This window comes from Caretta caretta, chromosome 4, assembly GCF_965140235.1.
Source record: "Caretta caretta isolate rCarCar2 chromosome 4, rCarCar1.hap1, whole genome shotgun sequence".
In the NCBI taxonomy this organism is placed as follows: domain Eukaryota; kingdom Metazoa; phylum Chordata; order Testudines; family Cheloniidae; genus Caretta; species Caretta caretta.
This window is the reverse complement of record NC_134209.1, coordinates 92197218-92219718: the sequence shown is the minus strand read 5'-3', so window position 1 is coordinate 92219718 and position 22501 is coordinate 92197218. Positions and strand designations below refer to the sequence as shown.

General features: G+C 42.8%; 1 protein-coding gene across 1 annotated transcript in view; it reads right to left on the bottom strand.

Moving 5' to 3' along the window:
- Window positions 1-1357: 1357 nt before the first annotated feature.
- LOC125635830 (cytochrome P450 4V2-like) overlaps window positions 1358-22501 on the bottom strand; it is a 36983-nt gene continuing 15839 nt past the window's right edge. The window contains exons 4-11 of the mRNA XM_048848040.2: window positions 20031-20221; window positions 19499-19568; window positions 16477-16603; window positions 15044-15235; window positions 10857-10959; window positions 7396-7530; window positions 6403-6582; window positions 1358-2874 (exon numbers count right to left, since the gene is read on the bottom strand). Of these exons, the coding sequence (XP_048703997.1) occupies window positions 2702-2874; window positions 6403-6582; window positions 7396-7530; window positions 10857-10959; window positions 15044-15235; window positions 16477-16603; window positions 19499-19568; window positions 20031-20221 (1171 nt within the window). The 3' untranslated portion in view covers window positions 1358-2701. The remainder of the gene's footprint in view (window positions 2875-6402; window positions 6583-7395; window positions 7531-10856; window positions 10960-15043; window positions 15236-16476; window positions 16604-19498; window positions 19569-20030; window positions 20222-22501) is intronic.

Below are 22501 nucleotides of genomic sequence, written 5' to 3'. Positions count from 1 at the left end.
CTCCTGCGCTGGCTGGCTAGATACACACAGACTCTCTGCCCCACGCCAATGCAATCCCCCACCCCTTGGGTCAGGCTAACCTGTGAGCTCAGAACAGTGGTCTCAGCTGTCCTGTGAACTCCAGGCTGTGAATTTATGAAAGTCCCCTTTTGCAAGCAACTGGCTCTCCTCCCAGCAGCTCCAGGTTCAGTCTCTCTCTCTCTCTGCCCCAGCTCAGGGCTACTGCTTGCTAGCCAGCTTCTTCTTTATTTCTTCTCTGAATCTTCCCAGGCTGGTGAACCATCCCACCTCCTGTCTGCTCATTGGCTCAAACCCTTTCAGAGTTAATTCAGTGTCCTTGTTTTTGTGGGGCACTCCCCACACAGTCAATCAAGTGTGTGCTTCATGGAGTTGTAGAGAGAGAGAAGAGCTTTCTGCCCAGCCCCACAGTACAAAATCATAAACTGCCATGATATTTCACTTCCGTGTCAGCTCTTTGTCCACCCTGTGAGAATAGCAGCAATTCATGACTGGGTGGGGGGGGGGTCAAATTCTATTCTCAATTACTAGGTGCAGCACCAACTGACTCAAGTAGGATTTGGACCAGGAGTCGGATCTCAGAGCAGACTTTGACCCTGAATGTCAAATTGTTACAATTATTTGTGCTGGCAACCAAAATTCTCACTTTGTGCACAGGCCAGGCAAACACAGATCCACCTTGTGCTGGAGTAACTGCTCTATAACCTATGTAACCTATCCTTGCAACAAAGCCCGATGCCAACTCTGTCCACATATTTATTCAAGTGACACCATCATAGGACCTAATCACATTAGCCATGCCATCAGGGGCTCGTTCACCTGCACATCTACCAATGTGATATATGTCATCATGTGCCAGCAATGCCCCTCTGCCATGTACATTGGCCAAACCGGACAGTCTCTACGCAAAAGAATAAATGGACACAAATCTGACTTCAGGAATCATAACATTCGAAAACCGGTAGGAGAACACTTCAACCTCTCTGGCCACTCAGTAACAGACTTAAACGTGGCAATTTTGCAACAGAAAAGCTTCAAAAACAGACTCCAATGAGAAACTGCTGAGCTTGAATTAATATACAAAGTAGATACTATTAACTTGGGTTTGAATAGAGAATAGGAGTGGCTGGGTCATTACACATATTGAATCTATTTCCCTATGTTAAGTATCCTCACACCTTCTTGTCAACTGTCTAAATGGGCCATCTTGATTATCACTACAATAGTTTTTTTTTCTCCTGCTGATAATAGCTCATCTTAATTAATTAGCCTCTTACAGTTGGTATGGCTACGTCCACCTTTTCATGTTCTTCGTGTGTGTGTGTGTGTGTGTGTGTGTGTGTGTGTGTGTGTGTGTGTGTGTGTATATATATCTTCTTACTATATGTTCCATTCTATGCATCCGATGAAGTGGGCTGTAGCCCACGAAAGCTTATGCTCTAATAAATTTGTTAGCCTCTAAGGTGCCACAAGTACTCCTTTTCTTTTGCTCTATTAAGGGAGGTAGTTCATCATCCAGGCTACCTCAATTTTCTTTTTCTCCTAAGGAAAGACGCTCATCTACTGATTGCTTTTGCGAGCCAAATGCCAGAAACTGGACAAAAAATCCATTCTAATAATTTATAACCATTTGTAAAGAATGTCAATATCATTTAAAGTGCAGAGGTTTATATAAATCTCAATCAGATTTGACTATTAGCTGAATGTATTATATCATACTATATAATATAAGTTACATGACAAATTAATCCAACAGTCAAGGCCGCAATAACATTCAAAAATAACTGTGAAAAACACATACATTTTGGAAAATATATTTCCCTCCCTTCAATAGGCACACTGGAAGTCATTTGTGAAATTCTCCCCTCATTCACGCAGGAATAACTCTATTGAAGCCAGTAAGACTGCACTGCTTTAAGTGAGAGGAGAGTTTGGGACATGCCATAAACTGCAGAATGAACTCAACAACAACAAAAAACAATTTTGGATGAATAATCGCTAAATATACTGAGCCAGATCCTGAGCTGGTGAAAACTCACACAGCTCCACTGAAGACCATAGAGCTAAGCTGATTCATACCAGCTAAGAATCTGGCTCATTCTTTTCAGATCTCTCCAAATTCACATTCAGTTTTCTACATTTAGCCTGTCAAGGCTACAGTTCCATGCAAGAACTATAGTTGTCTGATTTCACTCACATAAGGTATGGAGTTGTCCACCAAAAATATTCTAATGAAGACTGTAACAGTACCTTGCGTTTGTAATTAAGAGACAGTGGGTGGAAGACCACCTCCATACCCTTACCCTTGGGAGAGTGGAAGCTGGGCATGTCCTACACCTTAGTAACTTTTCCTCCAGGGTGAGAAGTCAGTCAGCTGACCATTTCATGGAGCAATATGAATGGTGGTCTCAGAGAAAGTGATGTAAAGTGCCATGACAATGGATAGTAAGGATACAAGGCATTCAACTGTCAATGCTACTTTCTGAGACATCCTGAGCCAACTGAATGGGAGGGAAAGATCACATCCTGAGATAAATATTTATAGGTCAAAGGTCAAGAGATTCTGAAATATTTTGATATATTTACAATTCTGTTAAGTCTTCTTATGTGATTAAAGATGAATAAACTACAGGATACTACTGAGCACATGTTCTAGGATCTAAAATCCTTGTAAGCTTTATTCTTATGACACACACTCTCTTCTCCTCTTCAGCTGGATCCAGATGCCCTTATTTGGGCGAAGAATTAATTCTGCGACCAAATCAAGATCTTCTCGCTTTTGACTTGTTTCCACCCAAAAGCGTTGTAGGATGATGGCTAGAACAGCTCTCTCTTCCACCTGTGCAAAGCGCTGGCCTTCAGGTTAAATTGGAACATAAACAATAGTAGTTTAGTACTAACAGCCCTCATAATTACACTTAAAGATTTCTCACAAAATGCAGCATGGGAATAACTGTGCATCTGCAGTCACAGATTATAAACCAATATAGCCCAAATTCAGGATAGTACAGATGTTACCAAGAATGGGATTTGTGATAGATCTGTTTCCTTCCATATCTACAGCAGGGAAGAATCAGATTTAAAATATGCATAGCCTCCACTTGGAGCTTAAAGTTGGCCTTAAAGTTAAACTTAAAGTTAAAGTATCATGGAGGAAAACCTAATACAAAATGTGACCCTGTTATGTTACATTTAGGCCTAAATGAGGAGGAGGAGGAGGAGAAGGGCTCAGCTCCAGGATCACCGCACATGGACAGCAGGAAGAGCACACATAGAAGGAAAAAAGAGAGAGCTTTGTTGATTTCATTGTTATCCTAAAAGTAGAGTGTGCTGGTGAAATAGGGAGGGGAGAAATTAGACAAATAATCAAAGGTTTAAGAGAAAAGTAGAGAGAGGAGAAAATAGAAATAAAAAGAAAAAGGAGCTAAGCAAATTGACAAGGGTCACAGACCAGGCAGCTAGCCAAAGATTATAGAGGCAGAGGATTTTAAAAGTTGTGTTGTGCTGTCTGTGAGAGCTATGGCAGTTTCCTGCAATATCTTTGGGAGATCTTACTGTATTAAGTTTATATATCATTGTGGGCCAGGGATTATATGTAATTCCATGGGGCAGGTAACCACAGCCCCTCCGGGAACTAAGAACAGTTGCAAGGTGATAAGGCAAATTCACTCAGATAGTAAAGCCTCCAATGAGGTACCACCACCTAGAGAGGCCCGCATATACTAGTTCAGACTGGGTTCTCCAGAGGCCAACAGACAAAGAAAGGATTTTTGGATAAATAGTTTGAATTTAAACTGACTTGGGGCCTTCTTTCTGATCCAGCAAATAGACAGGACCTGCTGTCCACGGGAAGGGCCCCAATCTTTTGGGAAGGGTTGGAAGGACTGAGACCAACCAGAGCCCTTGTGGAGATGGCGGTAATCTTTGATAAGTTTATTAGTACATGTGTAGTAATGTGTACATGTGTAGTGATGTGTACTTTTTGTTTGTTTGTTTTTAATATGTTTTCTCTGTAATGCTTTTATCTTAAGAAAAAGTGTGCTTGCTTAGAAAAAGCTGTGTGGTAACTTATAATGGTGGGTCCTTTTTCTGTTTATAGTCTCTGAGGAGAAAATCAAAGCAGCTCTGCATAGGCAGTCCAAGTTGCTGGGAAATTCACAAGAGGCAGGGAACTCTGCAACCTAGAAAAACCTTGGTCAGGAGGGAGAGAGTCATGAGTCTCCACCCCAGAGATGTGATGGCTGAGGAGCTGGAAGCCTAGAGTGGGTGCCCTTGCTGATCATAAAGGGAAAACATATATGCAGTTGCTTTGAAGTCTGACCAGTGTCTCTCTCCCTTCCCTCAACCCCTTCTCTGTACATTGTCTGTTCAGACTGCAAGCTGCCTAGGCAGGAATCTTTATGCCTGTAAAATACCTCAAACAATTTGGGTGCACTAGAAACAACAATTAGCCTGATTATGATAAGTTAGATCATCTTTCAATGTGCAAAGATCTGCTCAAGAGTAAAACGTAATCTTTGGCTTTGTTTGTTTGATTTGGGTTTGTTTTTTTTTTAATTAACTTCATTTGTATTTGGACTCCTAAGAATGTCTACTTTGTATTGCTGACAGAAGAGTCTCAACAGCTGTTGCTGAGAGCTTTGCCTGCAATTGTGCTTCTGTCATTGGGACTGACCCATTCAAAATGGAATGAAATCCTGAAAATGAAATGAGATCAGAACAACAGAAATTTGCCTTCCTCTCAATACTTTGCATCATTCATAGTTAATGTGGTAGAACAGAACCTCCGGAATAAGGATCCACAAAGAAACAGTTCCTTTAATGTCACACCAACTATATACTACATACAATTCTCCAAAAGTTGTTTATTTCTGAACCTACACAACTGTGTTAGGTGCTTCAGAGAAACAAGTGCAGACACAGTCCCTTCCCTGGACTGCTTACAAGTTTTAGGAGCTCAGTGAACACCCCAGCAGTTACTGCAGAAGACTGAAAGGGGGTCTTAAATTTTCTCCTCCAGGCTGCAGTCCACCAGTGGTTGGGATCACAGAATAGCCAGCAAACATATCCCAAGGGGAGGGAGAGAGAGAGTGGCTCATGCTGTTCCCTAGTGAGCTGCCATGGTGTCTTTGAGTGGCTCTGAACTCTGATGGAAACCAGGCCCAGCCCTCTTGAGACAGAACTGATGTTAGCATGACACAGAGTTACATGTGGATCAAGTCCCAGTAAGGAGGAAACAAAGTAGACTCTGAAGAACCCCATGGGAAGAAAGAAAATGTAAATATTTCATCAGTCTGAAGAATGAGGTACCAGTAAGAATTGCTCTGCCTCAGTTATTAAGCACACAGGATTACATTTCCATTAGAATGCATAAGCTCTGCTGTGGGTACTGCAGCAAAGGTAACTTCATCTAACCAGTCTTAGTGGTAAGTTCAATAACCAAGTATGAAGGCTATCATGAGGCAACCTTGCGTGGGGCATGCTACACAGCACCCTCCAACAGCAGGCTACAGCATGACAGGTGCCCCTGCCTCAGTTTCCCCTTTTTGTTCACCTATGAAACAGTCTCTCAGTGTCTAATACAAAGCCCGCCACTCAGAGTAATTTATTCAAATATACCAGTGTATTAATTCCCCCAAAACCCTTGTAGAAAAACCATTCTTGACAAACCCACAGTAAGCATAAAGGTACAACTATTTTTCCATTCCCCTCTTCATGGACAACACCTCCAGGTTACCCACTGGCAGTCAACAGCAACCCTGTGTTCCCAGACCCTTTGACTCCTGATCTAGGCAGGGCCTGCTCTCCAGGTAATGCACCAGAGAGTGACCAGTCTCATGATTCTTCCCACAGCTCCCCCAAGCCAGGTCTCCCACAAGAGAGCTCTCCACAGCATTCTATTCCCCAGGCCTCCCTGTCTGGGAGCCCTACCCCTGCTCAGGGAACATCCTTCCAGAGTCCACCCTCTTGCTTCCAGGCTCAGCTTCCCCTGGCCAAGCTGGATCTTTCCTTTTTGCCTCGCGGCCACTGCCCAAGCCTTCTGCTCATCAGGGTCCCAACTTTAGTCAGTTCTCACCAGCAGTTCTGTTCCAGCTCTCCTCAGAACTCAGCTGTAACTACCAGGTCTCTTGTAGCTCTCCCAAGCAACGCTTGACAGCTCTTTCCTGGTGCTTCCTGTCTCTGACTCCTCTCAAGCTCTGATACTCCATGTCTCTGGCTCACCGTTTCTCCTTCCCTCTATGGCCCAAGTATCCTCTCTTAAGTCTAATGGGGAGGAGGGGTCAACTAACCAGTCTTAGGTGCACTGATATATTCCTTCATAAAGGGCCAGTGTCAGCCTCCCAACAGAGGCCTATTACACTTCGGTTTTTATCACCTACGTACCAATGCAGTTTCTGGATCCAGCAGAGAAGGGCACATACGCATATATATGCCTTCCACTAGAATTCTCAGGGAAGAATCGCTCAGGCCTGAATTCCTCAGGATCTGGGAAAACCTCTGGATCTCTGTGCAGTGCATAAGTAACAATGATTACCTCTGTACCTTTTGGTATCTTAAATCCTCCTGCAAAAAAAGAAACAACAAGCCGGTAAAGTAAGTGGCTTCCTGTAAATGGATAGAAAGCACAAAAACGGTTCTTTACTTATGCATCACCGTGACAGCAGATACCTCTCATACCTAAAAATGATGAATACAGACAAGGCTGAGATTTACTACCTGTAAACATCCACAAAACTAACTCATCCTCCTCCTTCAAAACTCTCTTTTGCAGCGAGCCCTTCAAAAACTTGACAATGTCTAGACCAGGGGTTGGCAACCTTTCAGAAGTGGTGTGCCGAGTCTTCATTTATTCACTCAAATTTAAGGTTTCACGTGCCAGTAATACATTTTAGCATTTTTAGGTTTCTTTCAATATGTCTATAATACATAACTAACCTATTGTTGTATGTAAAGTAAACAAGGTTTTTAAAAATGTTTCAGAAGCTTCATTTAAAATTAAATTAAAATGCCGAGCCCCTCAGACTGGTGGCCAGGACCCGGGCACTGTGAGTACCACTGAAAATCAGCTCACGTGCCGCCTTTGATACCCATGCCATAGGTTGCCTACCCCTGGACTAGACTACTGTTGTGCTGACGTAAGAGGCTAACCTGCTAACCAAATCTGAGTGTCTTATTGCTTTCTTGTACTCCACATTGGTCTGTCTGTATCCATCTGATCTTCCTTGTCTTATATGTAGATTGTAAGTCCTTTGGGACAGGGAACATCTTTTTGTACTTTCTTTGTACAGTAGTACCTAGCCTAAAAGGGTCCTGGTACATGGCAGGGGCACCTACACACTATGAAAATAAAAAATAATAATAAATACTACTACTTACTAATATGGCAATCTTCACTTGTGGTGCGGGCAAAGGATGGAACAGAAGGGAAGAGACGAAGGGCTTCTTTAATGACACACTCAAGATACCGGAGCTTCTTAAGGTCATCCATTGTGACAGGCCGGTCAGAGTTCCCTGATCAGAATGACAACAGGGGTGTGAGAAACAACTGTCCTAATCAGACTAAAGACACAAGCTATCTTAAGGGGCTCCCAACTCTCTTAAATGCTGACAAAAGTACAACTCCACCACTGGGCTTACATAACCTTTGAATGGGCTAGAGTTTACATCATTGCCCTTCTCCAGTGCTTAAAAGAACCCAGCTCCCATCGAAAAGCACCTGGAGACCCAGAATTCAGTCACTGAGGATTTTCAGCTAGGATTGCACAAGATCAACCTCCCCACATTCAAATCCAAAAAGAACAAAAGGAATGAACTTAATTCTTAAGTACCAACTTTATAATGACAAAAACATAATAATAATAGTCATAATAACAACTTAATTCCTACATCATAACATGGCTCCTTTATAATCCACATACATGATCTTCACAATTAAACATAACAGAAATAAAGAAGACAAATTAAATCTTAACAGGTCAGTCCCCACAGAAACACAGTGATAAGAAACTCAGAGTTCCCAAAAGCTAAGGTAGAATTCACCTGAGTCTCAGTTACAGTCTGCTGAGTTAAAAGCACTGCAGCAATAAATTCTTTCCTCTTGCTTGCAGAAACCTCCAACTGGAATTCATGCAGACCGTTCCTCTTCCTCTGCTGCAATCACTCAGTTAGCTAGCATGGGTGGCAGGTATAATAGGTCAGGGGAGGCTAAGCCTCCCCTAAGCCAAGCCCTGGCCCTGCCCATGCTCCACCCTTTCCCGAAGCCCAGTGCTGGGGATGGCTGGGGTTCCTCCAGCTGTGGGGGTGGGGGAGCTCAGGGCTGTGGCAGATGGGAGAGGTGATGAGGCGGGGCCTCCTGTGGAAGGGGCGGGGCTGCATAGCATCCCCAAAGGGGGGGCTCACACTAGTCAGCTAATTAATTAAACGAGCACTCACTTTAAGTATACAGATTAAAAAAAACCTGCTGCAAAATACTTCAGAATTAATTACAACAGCCTGCTTTCAGCTCCTGTGGCTCAGCTTCTTCGAACCCACACAAGGAACATGGTCTTTTGTAAAGCAGCTGCCGTGACTACTAGCCCTCATGGAGTTTGAGTCCAGTAACAGGGAACCTTTTGAGCATACCCAAAATTGCCACCCACAATTCCAGAAACTTCTGAGTGTGGAGAGTTAATTGTGCATTTGCCTAGCAACAATGACCCAGACACAACTCATTCCTACCCCCTACAGATCTCTTAAAGAGATATCTCCCTGTTAGGCATGTGGGTTACACTTATGAGTTTGAATCATTTGTCCAAATATTTATTCTTGTGACTTTCTTCAACTACAATTATTATTATTAAGCCTACAATTTAATCATGGGTATTTTTAGTAAAAGTCAGACAGGTCACATGCAATAAACAAAAATTCACGGTTTGATGCTCAGTACCTCAGGGGAAACACCCCGCATCCCCATGTTCATCCTTGTAAAATGACTGCGTGGTATCCAATGCAAAGTTTGTCATGTCAGGTGTCTTTGGAAGGCAACATGAGCATTGTTGTTATACTGATGTCATAGTAATTGTTGTTACAGTAATGTTATAGTAATGTTATAGGTTGTAATTTCATGTATATAGTTATGAGGCTGAAAATGTGTCTTCATGGCTTAAAGTAAGCCCAGGCAAAACGTCCCCAAGAGTAGAGGGGCAGTTCACACCTCATCAGGGCATGTATGGGACAAACCCAGCCCAGCCTCACAGGAACAAAGGACACTGGCTTAGGCAACAACAAAGGATCTGTTGGACTTTCGAGTGAGTCACTCCCCTTCCTTTGGTCAGTTTGGGACTGTGATGAGGTAATGCTCACCTGATTCGGGGGGCCGGGGGGAAGGGGCGAAGCCAAGAGGGAAGAAAGAACATGATAAAAGAAAAAGGAAGAGACATTTGCCATGCTCTTCCTCTCTCTTCTACCTCCATCTACAGACACCACACCAAGCGACTGAAGCGCTGATCAAAGGGGAGAGCCTGGCTGAAGGGCAACCAGCCAGCTTGTGGTGAGACGCATCTAAGTTTGTAAGGGCACTGAAAGTGTTAAGATCAGCTTAGAATGTGTTTTACTTTTATTTCATTTGACCAAATCCACCTTGTTATGCTTTGTCTTATAATCACTTAAAATCTATCTTTATAGTAATAAATCTCTTTGTTTATTCTACCTGAAGCAGTGTGCTTGGTTTAAAGCGTGTCAGAGACTCCCCTTGGGATAACAAGCCTGGTACATATCAATTTATTTGTTAAACTGACGAACTAATATAAGCTTTCAGCATCCAGCAGGCATAACTGGACACTGCAAGATGGAGGTTCCTAGGGTTTGTGTCTGGGACCGCAGATATTGGCTAGTATCATTCAGTTGCACAATCCAAAGAGCAGCTTACGTGCCAGAGGCTGTGCGTGAACAGCCTAGGAATGGGGGTTCTCACAGCAGAGCAGGGTAAGGCTGGCTCCCAGAGTCAAGAACTGGAGTGACCTAGCAGATCACCAGTCTAGATAACACCAGAGGGGAACATCATAGATGGCCTGTCTGGGACTTTTCTATATACCCCTGACTAAATCTTAGCTGGGAAAGTGGGACGCTGCTCTGGGGGGAGAGGCTAGGGGGACATTGCTCAGGGAGGGCAGGGGCCAGTGGCACCAGCTGTTGGGGGCTACCACGCAGCAACTGGTCCAGCTGCCCTCGGGGCCACCCACTCGCTTCTGCTCCCACCACCCCCAGGACCACTGCTCAGGCAGTCCCCGGGGCCAGCTGCTCCAGCCACTGCTGGAGCGGACCCCGGGGCTGCCCCAGCGGCAAACAGTGCAGCCGGCCCTGGGGCCACCCCAGCAGCTGGCTGCAGAGCTGCTCCAGCAGTGGCTGGAGTGGCTGTCCCCGGGGCCAGCTGCCTGGGTGGCCCTGGAGTCAGCCACACCGGCTACTGCAGAAGTCATGGAGGTCATGGAAAATCAAGGAATCCGTGACTTCCGTGACCTCTGGGATAGACTCAGAGCCCTACTGATTATTTTTATTGCAGTAGCACCTAGGAGCCCAAGTCATGGACCAGGATTCCATTGTGATAAGCGCGGTACAAATATACAACAAAGAGATGGTACCTGCCCGAAAGACTTTGCAATCTTTGAGATCTGTCATACTTCCCTTAGCATCAAACCAACTACCACTGGCGTGTCTTTATACACAGAAGAGTTACAGCATGTACAGTGGCACAGCAGGTGTTTATTTTCCTTTATAAATCTCTAGATAGAAATGACTATTAAACCATATACTGTCAGTGCAAACTTACACCTACAAAGAAGCAAAGGATAGAAACTAACCAAACACTTCATCCAATTCTCTGTGAACTTTCTTCTGGGCTTCTGGATGACATCCAAGTAAGTAGATGGCCCAGCTCATAGCAGCAGCTGTTGTATCATGCCCCTAGAGGTACAGATTTACTCAGATGTTCAGATCTGCATTATCTTCATGAATATGAAATTAAATATATTCAAGGAATTAGAGATATTTTAGTGATGTAGCCTAACTGTATAGATACAGAGTAACAGCCGTGTTAGTCTGTATTCGCAAAAAGAAAAGGAGCACTTGTGGCACCTTAGAGACTAACCAATTTATTTGAGCATAAGCTTTCGTGAGCTACAGCTCACTTCATCGGATGCATACTGTGGAAAATACAGAAGATGTTCTTATACATACAAAGCATGAAAAAATGGGTGTTTACCACTACAAAAGGTTTTCTCTCCCCCCACCCCACTCACCTGCTGGTAACAGCTTATCTAAAGTGATCACTCTCCTTACAATGTGTATGATAATCAAGTTGGGCCATTTCCACCACAAATCCAGGTTTTCTCCCCACCCCCACCAACCCACTCTCCTGTTGGTAATAGCTTATCTAAAGTGATCACTCTCCTTACAATGTGTATGATAATCAAGGTGGGCCATTTCCAGCACAAATCCAGGGTTTAACAAGAACGTCTGAGGAACGGTGGTGTTATCAGGAAGATCACCGATGGATTGTAGTTTCCTCAGGAGTCAGTGGTGTCTCGAAGACAGCTGGGAGTGCTGGTAGCATAGGCCCTGAGGTGATCTTCCTGATAACACCATCCTGGCCACTATGGATGTAGAAGCCCTCTACACCAACATTCCACACAAAGATGGACTACAAGCCGTCAAGAACACTATCCCCGATAATGTCACGGCTAACCTGGTGGCTGAACTTTGTGACTTTGTCCTTACCCATAACTATTTTACATTTGGGGACAATGTATACCTTCAAATCAGCGGCACTGCTATGGGTACCCGCATGGCCCCACAGTATGCCAAAATTTTTATCGCTGACTTAGAACAACGCTTCCTCAGCTCTCGTCCCCTAACGCCCCTACTCTACTAGCGCTATATTGATACCATCATCATCATCTAGACCCATGGAAAAGAAGCCCTTGAGGAATTCCACCACGATTTCAACAATTTCCATCCCACCATCAACCTCAGCCTGGTCCAGTCCACAAAAGAGATCCACTTCCTGGACACTACAGTGCTAATAAACGATGGTCACATAAACACCACCCTATACTGGAAACGTACTGACCACTATTCCTACCTACATGCCTCCAGCTTTCACCCTGACCACACCACACGATCCATCGTCTACAGCCAACCTCTGCGATACAACCGCATTTGCTCCAACCCCTCAGACAGAGACAAACACCTACAAGATCTCTATCAAGCATTCTTACAACTACAATACCCACCTGCGGAAGTGAAGAAACAGATTGATAGAGCCAGAAGAGTTCCCAGAAGTCACCTACTACAGGACAGGCCTAACAAAGAAAATAACAGAATGCCACTAGCCGTCACCTTCAGCCCCCAACTAAAACCCCTCCAACGCATTATTAAGGATCTACAACCTATCCTGAAGGATGACCCAACACTCTCACAAATCTTGGGAGACAGGCCAGCCCTTGCCTACAGACAGCCCACCAACATGAAGCGAATACTCACCAGCAACCACATACTACACAACAGAACCATTAACTCAGGAACCTATCCTTGCAACAAAGCCCGTTGCCAACTGTGCCCACATATCTATTCAGGAGACACCATCACAGGGCCTAATAACATCAGAGGCTCGTTCATCTGCACATCTACCAATGTGATAAATGCCATCATGTGCCAGCAATGCTCCTCTGCCATGTGCATTGGGCAAACTGGACAGTCTCTACGTAAAAGAATAAATGGACACAAATCAGATGTCAAGAATTATAACTTTCATAAACCAGTCGGAGAACACTTCAATCTCTCTGGTCACGCGATTACAGACATGAAAGTTGCGATATTACAACAGAAAAACTTCAAAACCAGACTCCAGCAAGAGACTGTTGAATTGGAATTCATTTGTAAATTGGATACAATTAACTTAGGCTTGAATAGAGACTGGGAGTGGCTAAGTCATTATGCAAGGTAACCTATTTCCCCTTGTTTTTTCCTACCCCTCCACCCGCCCCTCTGAAGTTCTTGTTAAACCCTGGATTTGTGCTGGAAATGGCCCACCTTGATTATCATACACATTGTAAGGAGAGTGATCACTTTAGATAAGCTATTACCAACAGGAGAGTGGGAGTGTGTGTGTGTGGCGGGGGGAAACCTGGATTTGTGCTGGAAATGGCCCAACTTGATTATCATATACATTGTAAGGAGAGTGATCACTTTAGATAAGCTATTACCAGCAGGAGAGTGGGGTGGGGGGAGAGAAAACCTTTTGTAGTGGTAAACACCCATTTTTTCATGGTTTGTATGTATAAGAACATCTTCTGTATTTTCCACAGTATGCATCCGATGAAGTGAGCTGTAGTATTTATACAAATACTTGTAGTATTTAATCAAATAAATTGGTTAGTCTCTAAGGTGCCACAAGTACTCTGTTTCTTTTTGTACAGATACAGAAGAAAAGCTAAGAATATATGAATCCATGTAACAATCCAGTACCTAAGATTGAACTGGAAATAACCAGTTGTGTAATATGATGGATGGAGACTAATATGGGGGGGGGCAGAATCATAATGTTAACAAGCAGACTTGTTAACTTTGCCATCCCTCTTCTATTACTTAGCTAGTCTATGCTGACCCGGTGAACGGTCTTCCTCTGCATTCAAACTCTGAGGAAGAGGTTTGCTATTACTTCCTTTTAGACATAAACTGGTTGACTCACTAAATCTCTCTGGACAGTCACAATAATTTAAACACTATACAGTAATCTTAAAGTCACTATTTTCCCCCACAGTCAATTGTTGGAGGGACATTTACCTTTCTTCACTGCTTTACAATGAAATATAAAGTATATAAGTTACTCACTATTATCTTTTTCATCATGGGACTGTAAATACAGTATTACCATCAATTACCACAAAAGGGCATAGGAATAAAATTTTCCTAAAATTATATGTTATAAACATAAAACTGATCCAGTCAGGTACTGTATGCTAACGAAAACAAGGGAATGTTCACTAGCAACACATTTGATCGATATCTTAATTTTAATCAAATTTGCTATAATCGAGCCCCAGATTAATAGTGACCATGGGACAATTAATTCCACTGCCTCTGGGAATAAAGAGTTATACCAGCAGAAAACGAGCAATACAGCAGTGAATCAGGCCCAGTGCGATCACTTCCAGTTATCCTGTGTCACAATGGATATAACAGTAATGGAAAGGTACTAAAGACAGCTGACAACGCGATTAGTAGCATGGAGAGATTTCAGTGTGGGAAGAGATTAGCACAGTTCATATCAGGTGCAGCAATTTCTTTATTTCTAGGTATGTATCTATCTAGTCTAGGTAGGTATTATACAGCTTCCTCACTAAGAGCCTGATCCAAAGTCCATTCAAGTCAACAGAAAGACTCCCTTTGACTTGGATAGGCTTTGGATGAGGACCTACAGGTCCAGGCCTGCAAACCCTGGCACCTGGCAGTAGTTCCACAATAGTCATTGGACTATTGGTGTGAGTGGGGAGTGCTCACTTTGCAGGACTGGGCACATAGTTCTGCCAGTGGACTTTAATCCTGATTTGGAAATGTGCAACTTTCTACCACAACATTTCAGAGTAACAGCCGTGTTAGTCTGTATTCGCAAAAAGAAAAGGAGTACTTGTGGCACCTTAGAGACTAACCCATTTATTTGAGCATGTGCTTTCGTGAGCTACAGCTCACTTCATCGAAGCTCATGCTCAAATAAATGGGTTAGTCTCTAAGGTGCCACAAGTACTCCTTTTCTTTTCACCACAACATTGCAACTCACAATATTGAAGATTTCTTGCTCTGGATATATTTTTTATTCTGAAGAATGAGATTCTATATTGCAATATGTGCATCAGACTCTTCTTACATTCCTCCTACACAATTACAGTTATGACTGAATAATAAAAGTAAAGCTTCTGTTCCAGTAAGAGGAAAACTTCAGTTCTGTAACAGATCTCAAGTTCTGAAAGTCTACAGCTCTTTGGGGTACCTCAAACATGAAAGTATCCACTTCCTCTCGAATATCCATGTAACTCAGTCTGTTCCCTTTGTCATCAGTTGCATTCAGAAGCATATCAAGAAAAGCTCTTCTCTTTTTGGATCCACTTTGTTCACATTTGCCTTCAAAGTCAGTTTTATGTTGTTCATGGTTCTTTATTTCACGGGATTTTTCTGCAATAATCTTTAATATAGAAATGTATACATAGTTCATGGCTTAAATTCCACAATCTAATGATGTGTGGCCCCTGTTTGTATATACTTAAAAATAATTTTTATCCCACATATTTAAAAATTCACTGTATCCCTGAGTCTATACTATGCATTGGTTGGGGGTAGAAAAGGACCTATCCCATCCCCCTCATACTTGTTTCGCTATTGCACGTTGAGATTGCACTTGTCCATGCAGTGAATCATATATATTCTGAGGTTTTATGTCCTGCTTTTTCACGAACAGGCTACTTAGGAGTATGCACCTGTGCTACAGACAGGAACACTTTGTTGACTCCTTGCTTTGATTGTTCTTCATTTTTGAGCCTCAGCACAGTGCTGCTGCCTTAGCAGGCAACATCACAAAACTGTATAGTAATGAGGCATTGCACAGAATGCAAATCAACACCAAAAGGATGAAGAATCCCATTCAGATGTGGTACCTGAGTCTCCTGGCCTTTTCACTGGTGTAACTCCATTGACTGCCATGGAGCTACAGTGATTTAAGGGCTGATTCCTGCGCCACTGAAGACAATGGGCATAGGGACTGACTCTAAATGAGAGGAAAATCAGGTCCTGTGACTGAACTTTCTTCTTTAAAGGGCAAATTCTGATCTCAGATATCGGTGCACAGCTTCCATTAACTCAACTTCCTGTCACCACAGAACCTGGTCTTTAGGTAGTAATCACTTTGTATTGCTTGATTGAAACAGATTTAAAAATAAAGGTAGGGCAGTTTTTAAACTCTTTATTTAAAGCATGGAATAATAAAGAATGAGTCTTAGCATTTGCAACAGCTGTGATTTTTAGAGCTGTTACAAGACTAATGGTGAAGTGCTAGATTATTTTAAGCTGTTCAATACACTGTATGTTAAGGGAATTAAGATAATTTTCTGTGGCTTCCCCTCCTCCCCCAACTAAAGTGTACAAGTATAAATGGTTGTACTATTCCCATGTAAGCGTTACCCTTTAGCTGAAACCAACACTCAGGCAATAGATTCTTAGTTATCGTGTCTTTCCCTTCAGGGCATTCCTTTAGGGCCTAAATATTATAAACATTCTGTTTTCCTATCCCAGACACATCTCTCAGATAAGGTGATGTTTCCAATGGTTGAATGCCCAGCCACCACATTCACAATCTGAAATCTCTATATTTACTACAGTATTTCTCTCCTTTGACTGGGACACAATAAAAAAAAGGAATAACAGGGTTACAGTGTCAGTAAAACTGTGAAGAATCTTGAGACTTCTATTATGTTCCCTTCCTTCTTGGAACATAAGGTATATCCAGTCAGACCAAAACCAAGGACACCTCTGTCTCTGATGAAGGAGGCCACTCATCCTAGGGTAACAAAAATAACATTAAATTATACTTATTTCTGAAAAACATCCCCAGCACATCCACAAGAGCCTAACAGGGTCTAAATTTCCTAGTCGGGGACACGATGATGTAAGTACCATCTGATGTTCCAGACACAATCATTTTCTCTAGTCATTAGGGATGCCATCAATCCACTTTTTATTATTAATTACAATGCTCAGTATCATCTATCTTATTTTTCACATTTCTTTGGACAGAAATGCTTCTGTCAGGTTGTGACAGGAGTGGTCTGTCCCCTTAAGGGTAGTAGGGCCTAAGGATCATCCCACCTCTGTCCCATGGTGTGGCCCTTTTAAGGTTTGGTATCCAAGAGTCTAGGAAAGTGACATAAGGCAGATATAAGGAGAGAAGAAGAGGTTCAAGGAGAATAGTCTGTTTTTGAGGAAAACCTGTGCTTCTATTCCTTCAAGGGGCCAGAACCAGGAGCCTTGCAAAGAAAAGGTGGGGCAAGGCTTCTCTCTCCCAACCAACCGGAACCAGCTCAGGGAAAGAGGGCTGTATCTATGCTGCTGCCTCCTCCCTCAGAAGAGGGAGACACCAGCAGGACAAGGTGACCTGCTGAACCCCTGGAGCCTAGGGACTAACTGGAGAAAGAGTCTAGGTGAAGGAGAAGGTGGTTGAAAGCAACAGCTGGGCTGTGCATGTTACTTCAGACCATTAAGGGGCACTGTGGGCTTCATGTGTCCCAAAGGGAACAGCTTGATAGAAAACCTCAGCCACAAGGGAGAGAGCTGTTAAGACCTCACAGCTTTTGGGGAAGCTATGTAAACTAAATAAATCTGAGCCCAGGAGAAGAGGAAATGTTTAAAGACTCCAGAGGCGAGTGAATTTCTTCTGAACTCCTATAGAGAGAACTGCGGGAAGTGTGCCTATAGGATCTCACCGTGCCACAAGGGGAATTGCATAGCCCTCTGCCACACAAATTAAATCTATTCCCATCTAAAAATCAGTATTAATAAAAAAAAGTTGGTCACTATGAGAAAAGAACATGTGCCCCCATTTTCTCTCACACAAGTATATTTCTGTACTAGCTCTGATGTCAGTGGGTATACTGAGAACAAAAGGTTGACGGTTTTTTTAATTAAATCTAACAATTTACATGACCTTTCCTCCAATTTCAACCTCTCCACAATTCAGAAGCATAAGCAATGCCATCTGATAAACAAATTATGGAAAGAAATTCTGCCAGGACAATTTTTCAGTGAGACAATCACACAATTGTGACTAAATAGAAATTATGGAACAGAAGTATTAGCCTTGCCCTATGAGGGGTTTGGCCCAGGCATTTGCAACATAGCTTCAAATATTTTACAAAACCTAAGAGTCAGTCACAAAAGAAATCATTGTCATAGAATTTAAGGCAGAGGGGACCACCATATCATTTATACTGACCTGTATATTACAGGCCACCACCAACACACTAAACCCAGCAACAGCAATGAGACCAAAGTATTACAGCCCAGAGGAGACTAGACTATCATGAGCCACAGAGAATAACAGGTATTGCGGTGTACCAGTGCCAAAGGCCCATGCAATGGTAGGGAAATTAATAAATGAGGAATACCCAGGTAATCCTGACATGTGACCTGCCCCCACATACTGCAAAGGAAGACAAAAACCATCCAAAGTCACTGCCAATCTGACCTGCGGACAAGTCCTTGCTGACCTCATATATGTGACCTTAGCATGTGAGCAAAAACTATCCAGCCAAGCACCTGCGAGAGAGAATGCTTAGTGCCACCTCAAAGCACTGGCCCTCCCCGTCCAATAGCCCATCTCTAGCTGTGGCCATCTCCGATGCTTCAGAGTAAGGAGACCAATCATATCCTCTCTGAGCCTTCTTTTTGCTAAGTTAAACAAGACAACTCTTCCAGTCTCCTCTCATAAAAGATAGACTCTCCACTCCATTGATCATCCCATTAGCTCTTCTCTGCACCTGTTCCAGTTTGAATTCATCTTTCTTGAACATAGATGAACAGAACTGTACACACTATTCCAAATGAGATCTTACCAGTGCCTTGTACAATAGCATCAACACTTCTCTATCTCTAGTAGAAATGCCTTGCCCAATATAAACTAGTATTTGAGTTGCCTTTTTCCGCAGACACATTACATTGGTGGCTCATAGCTATCATGTGACTGAGGGTTGTTCAAATATAATCTTATACAACCTTTTAGGGTCTGATACTCATTTATCTCTGGCAGCATAAAGGAACCTTGAAGCAAGAGTAAATTAAAGATGCACCCACTTTATGCTACTAGAGTAGTATAAACGGACTTTGGTGCAAATGAGAATCAGGTACTTTAACTCCAAATTAGGCCATATTTTATGTTGATATATATGCAACATGCAACTCCATTGAAGTCATGCACTGTAGCACTGCATCTTGCGTACGGTTTTTTTTGTTTGTTTGTTTTTTGGTCTGGTTGATTTTTCTGGTTTTTTTACAATACTGCATCCTGGGTGCAAAACATTACCATTCTAATCAGATAGCATTTCACTCCCACTTTGCACCAGTGGGAATGATTGGACAAGGTGCAAACCAACAGTGAATTGGGCCCAATGTGCTATGTGGATTCAATGTCCCACCCTCCAGAGAAGGCTCAAAAGAGCCATGGCGGCTATTCCAGCCAACATTAGCCATAGAGAGACTGAACTGCAACTGAAACCTGTTCACAGGTTGGAGCAGCTGGCCTTGTGCAGTCATTATAGAGGTTTCCTCTGTGCATGGACAGCTTCCATAGGTTCTACCATCGTCCTGACACCCTACCTCCATATACAGCCTCCCTCAGCCCCACAGATAAGCAAGGGAGGACCAAGGTGGCACAGAATGCCTTGTACAGGTCTACACCTACTTATAAACAGCACGGACATATTCAGAATCCTTATTGTTCTGTGCACTGACATTCTTGCCCATCGCAGTTTCTAGAAAAAGAGAAAAGATAAATTTACTAAAGTTAACTGGGTGAAAAGTCAAATTCATTGACAACATACGGCCAGGTGTTGCATGAAAGCATTGCAGCCATTTACATCCTCATCTCATGGCATTTCTCTTTTTATAGAATATGTACTCTCTTTGTGAGTCTAGTCCTAATATCCCTATTCCTTTCATTCTCCCTCAGTTTAGATTCCATGTCCCTGTTTTACCCCATGGACAAAGGATTCTCATAACACAATATTTGATTGTTCAGACAAATACAAAAATAATTAAAATAGAAAAGACGCATTCAGTGTAGATAATGCAGAAGTATTGTTACAAGACAGGCAGGGCCTTTTTGTCAGTTATCTCAACTAATGAAATTGCAGCATTGTAACTGCTGTACCTTTAAGTCTCCTTATCATTTACAGCACTTTTATAGCAACTGCTGAATCATCACCAGGACTTACCACAGATTATATCCAGGGCACAGAGAGTGATGTCTAGAAAGCAATCAAATGGCTCTTTGTCAACGTGCTTTTCAAGTTTATCAACCAAAATAGTGGCTTGTTCATTCATAACTTCTAGAAAATCAGCTAAGATTGTGAAGTGGAATGTGGGAGTTATCATTTTCCTTCTGGAACGCCACTTATCCCCAGTGCTACAAAGTAAAGCGTTGGAAATTAAGCACAGTATAAACAACTCATCAAAAAGGTAATAATAAAACGCTTGAGTAGCTACATCTTGTAGACAGGTTCTTAAAGCTAATATTTGAGAAGGTTGCCAATGGCCAATGTAGTCTCTCTGTCAACCCATCTTCATTAACGACATTGATAACTAGCTCTAATGATTTGTAACATTTTAATACATAAATTAATGTCAGTAGTTGCAGCCAGCACCAATCACCATAAGGGGCAAAGTGGAAGTACATTTTGCTACAAAACTCTTCTAATCATACAGTGCTACTAACAGCTTGGTGCTAACTGTAGCTGCTGCAAGATAAATACTGTGAACAAAGTTAGGCACTTGGGGTGGAAGTGGGTGAGGAGAAGGGTAAATAAAAAGCCCTTGTTAAATATTTAGTATCCCAGCCCTGGCTAAGCTTGTCTTCACTGATAATCGTAAATGGTGGCTGCCCTCATTTTTCCCCTATGTAGAAAAGTGAGGGTTAGGGATAGTTATAGCCTAATATGGATCTAGTTTTTTGTATCAGTATCATCTACCAACCATTACTCAGAGAAGAGGATTCATCTCTCACAGAGCTGTTAAGGTGGTGAGACAGATTCTGGGCAAGTATATGTTTCTGTGGTCCCTCCCCCGTGCAGGGAGCAGGGTGCCCCCAAACAGCGCTGTCTGTAGAAAGAATCAGCACACAAGTAGCTGTTTCCATTGCAGTGAGTCCAGATAGTTTCCCCTCTTCCCACAGAGCTCTTTTGGGATACTTGATCCCAGCCTCCCCAGCCATCCAGCTCACTCTGGGGTGGACCAGGTCTACTCCATTGCCCCATGTGCTAGAGTGCCTAATGATGCTTCTCCAGTCCCCTCCTTGCTGGAGTTTGAGGTATGGATGTGCTTGATCTTGTCTCATCATAACAGCTGGCTAGCCAAAGGAGCCAGTGGGCCTTCTCCATTTAGCTATTCAGCAGCCCGTCTGCTAATTTTGCAATCTTAAGAGTAGACCTAGGCTGTGTCTCAGATAACATCAGTACAGAACATTCCTGTTTTTAGCAGGAGAGCTCCCAGAAGCCCCTAAACTTCCTTCCAATTTTTAAGTGACCCTAAACAGCATTTCCTTGACCCTGGCCCTCTCTTTTCTATCGTGGAAATCAGGAAGACAGCATTGCTATGAGATCATTCTCATACTATGTGATCCAGCCACAGTGTTAGTTCATTCCGACTTTCTAAAACACCAAAAAAAAAATTTTTTTAAATATCTGAAATGGCAGATACATGTTAGACAGGTGCTTGCAAAAGCAGTGTAAGCAAGTACTGTCACAAAAGAGGCAAATGTCATTCTGGGATTTATTAACAAGTGTCATATGTAAGACATGGGAAATAATTGTTCTGCTCTACTTGGCATTGGTGAGGCCTCAGCTGGAGCACTGTGTCCAGTTTTGGGCACTACACATTAGGAAAAATGTGGACAAATTGTAGAGACCCCAGAGAAGAGCAACAAAAAATGATAAAGTGTTTAGAAGCATGATCTATGCAGAAAGGTTGAAAGAACTGGCCATGTTTAGACTAGAGAAGAAAAGGTTAAGGGAGGACTTAATAACAGTCTTCAAATATGTAATAGGTTGTTATAATAAGGATAGTGATCAAGTTTCCTCCATATCCACCAAGGGTCAGACAAGAAGTCATCAGCTTAGTTTGCAGAAAAGGAGATTTAGACTGGATATTAGCAAAAAGCTTTCTAGCTATAAGGATAATTAAGTAGGGAATAGGTTACCTAGGGGGGTTGTTGAATCCCCATCACTGGAGGTTTTTAAGTAGATGAACACCTGTCAGGGACAGTGCCTAGATATATTTAATCCTTCCTCAGTGTAGGAGGAAGGGCTAGATGACCTCTTGAGGTCACTTTGAGCCCTACATTTCTCTGATTCTATGCACAGTAGTATGGAGAGAGGGGAAATGGGGCCTGTCCAGGCTCCTCCCTCACCCAGTAACCCAAGAACTCTCCAGATGTAGAATTGTGTAAGAGAGATACCTCCCTAATTTTGGGGTCACCAGGACTAATGGTGTCTCCCCACCCTCCAGCCACCTGTCCTCTGAGAAAGAAACTGCAGGAAGGAACCAGCCAAAGAATGAATCCGGCAGAGCACCTGCAGAAGCAGTTTAAACAGAGATCCATAACACTGATACTATTTTCCACAGCTTTGACTGGACTTTCTCTGACCTGTGCTGACCAGCCTTTTGCTCCAATCATCTCCTCCTCTTCTCA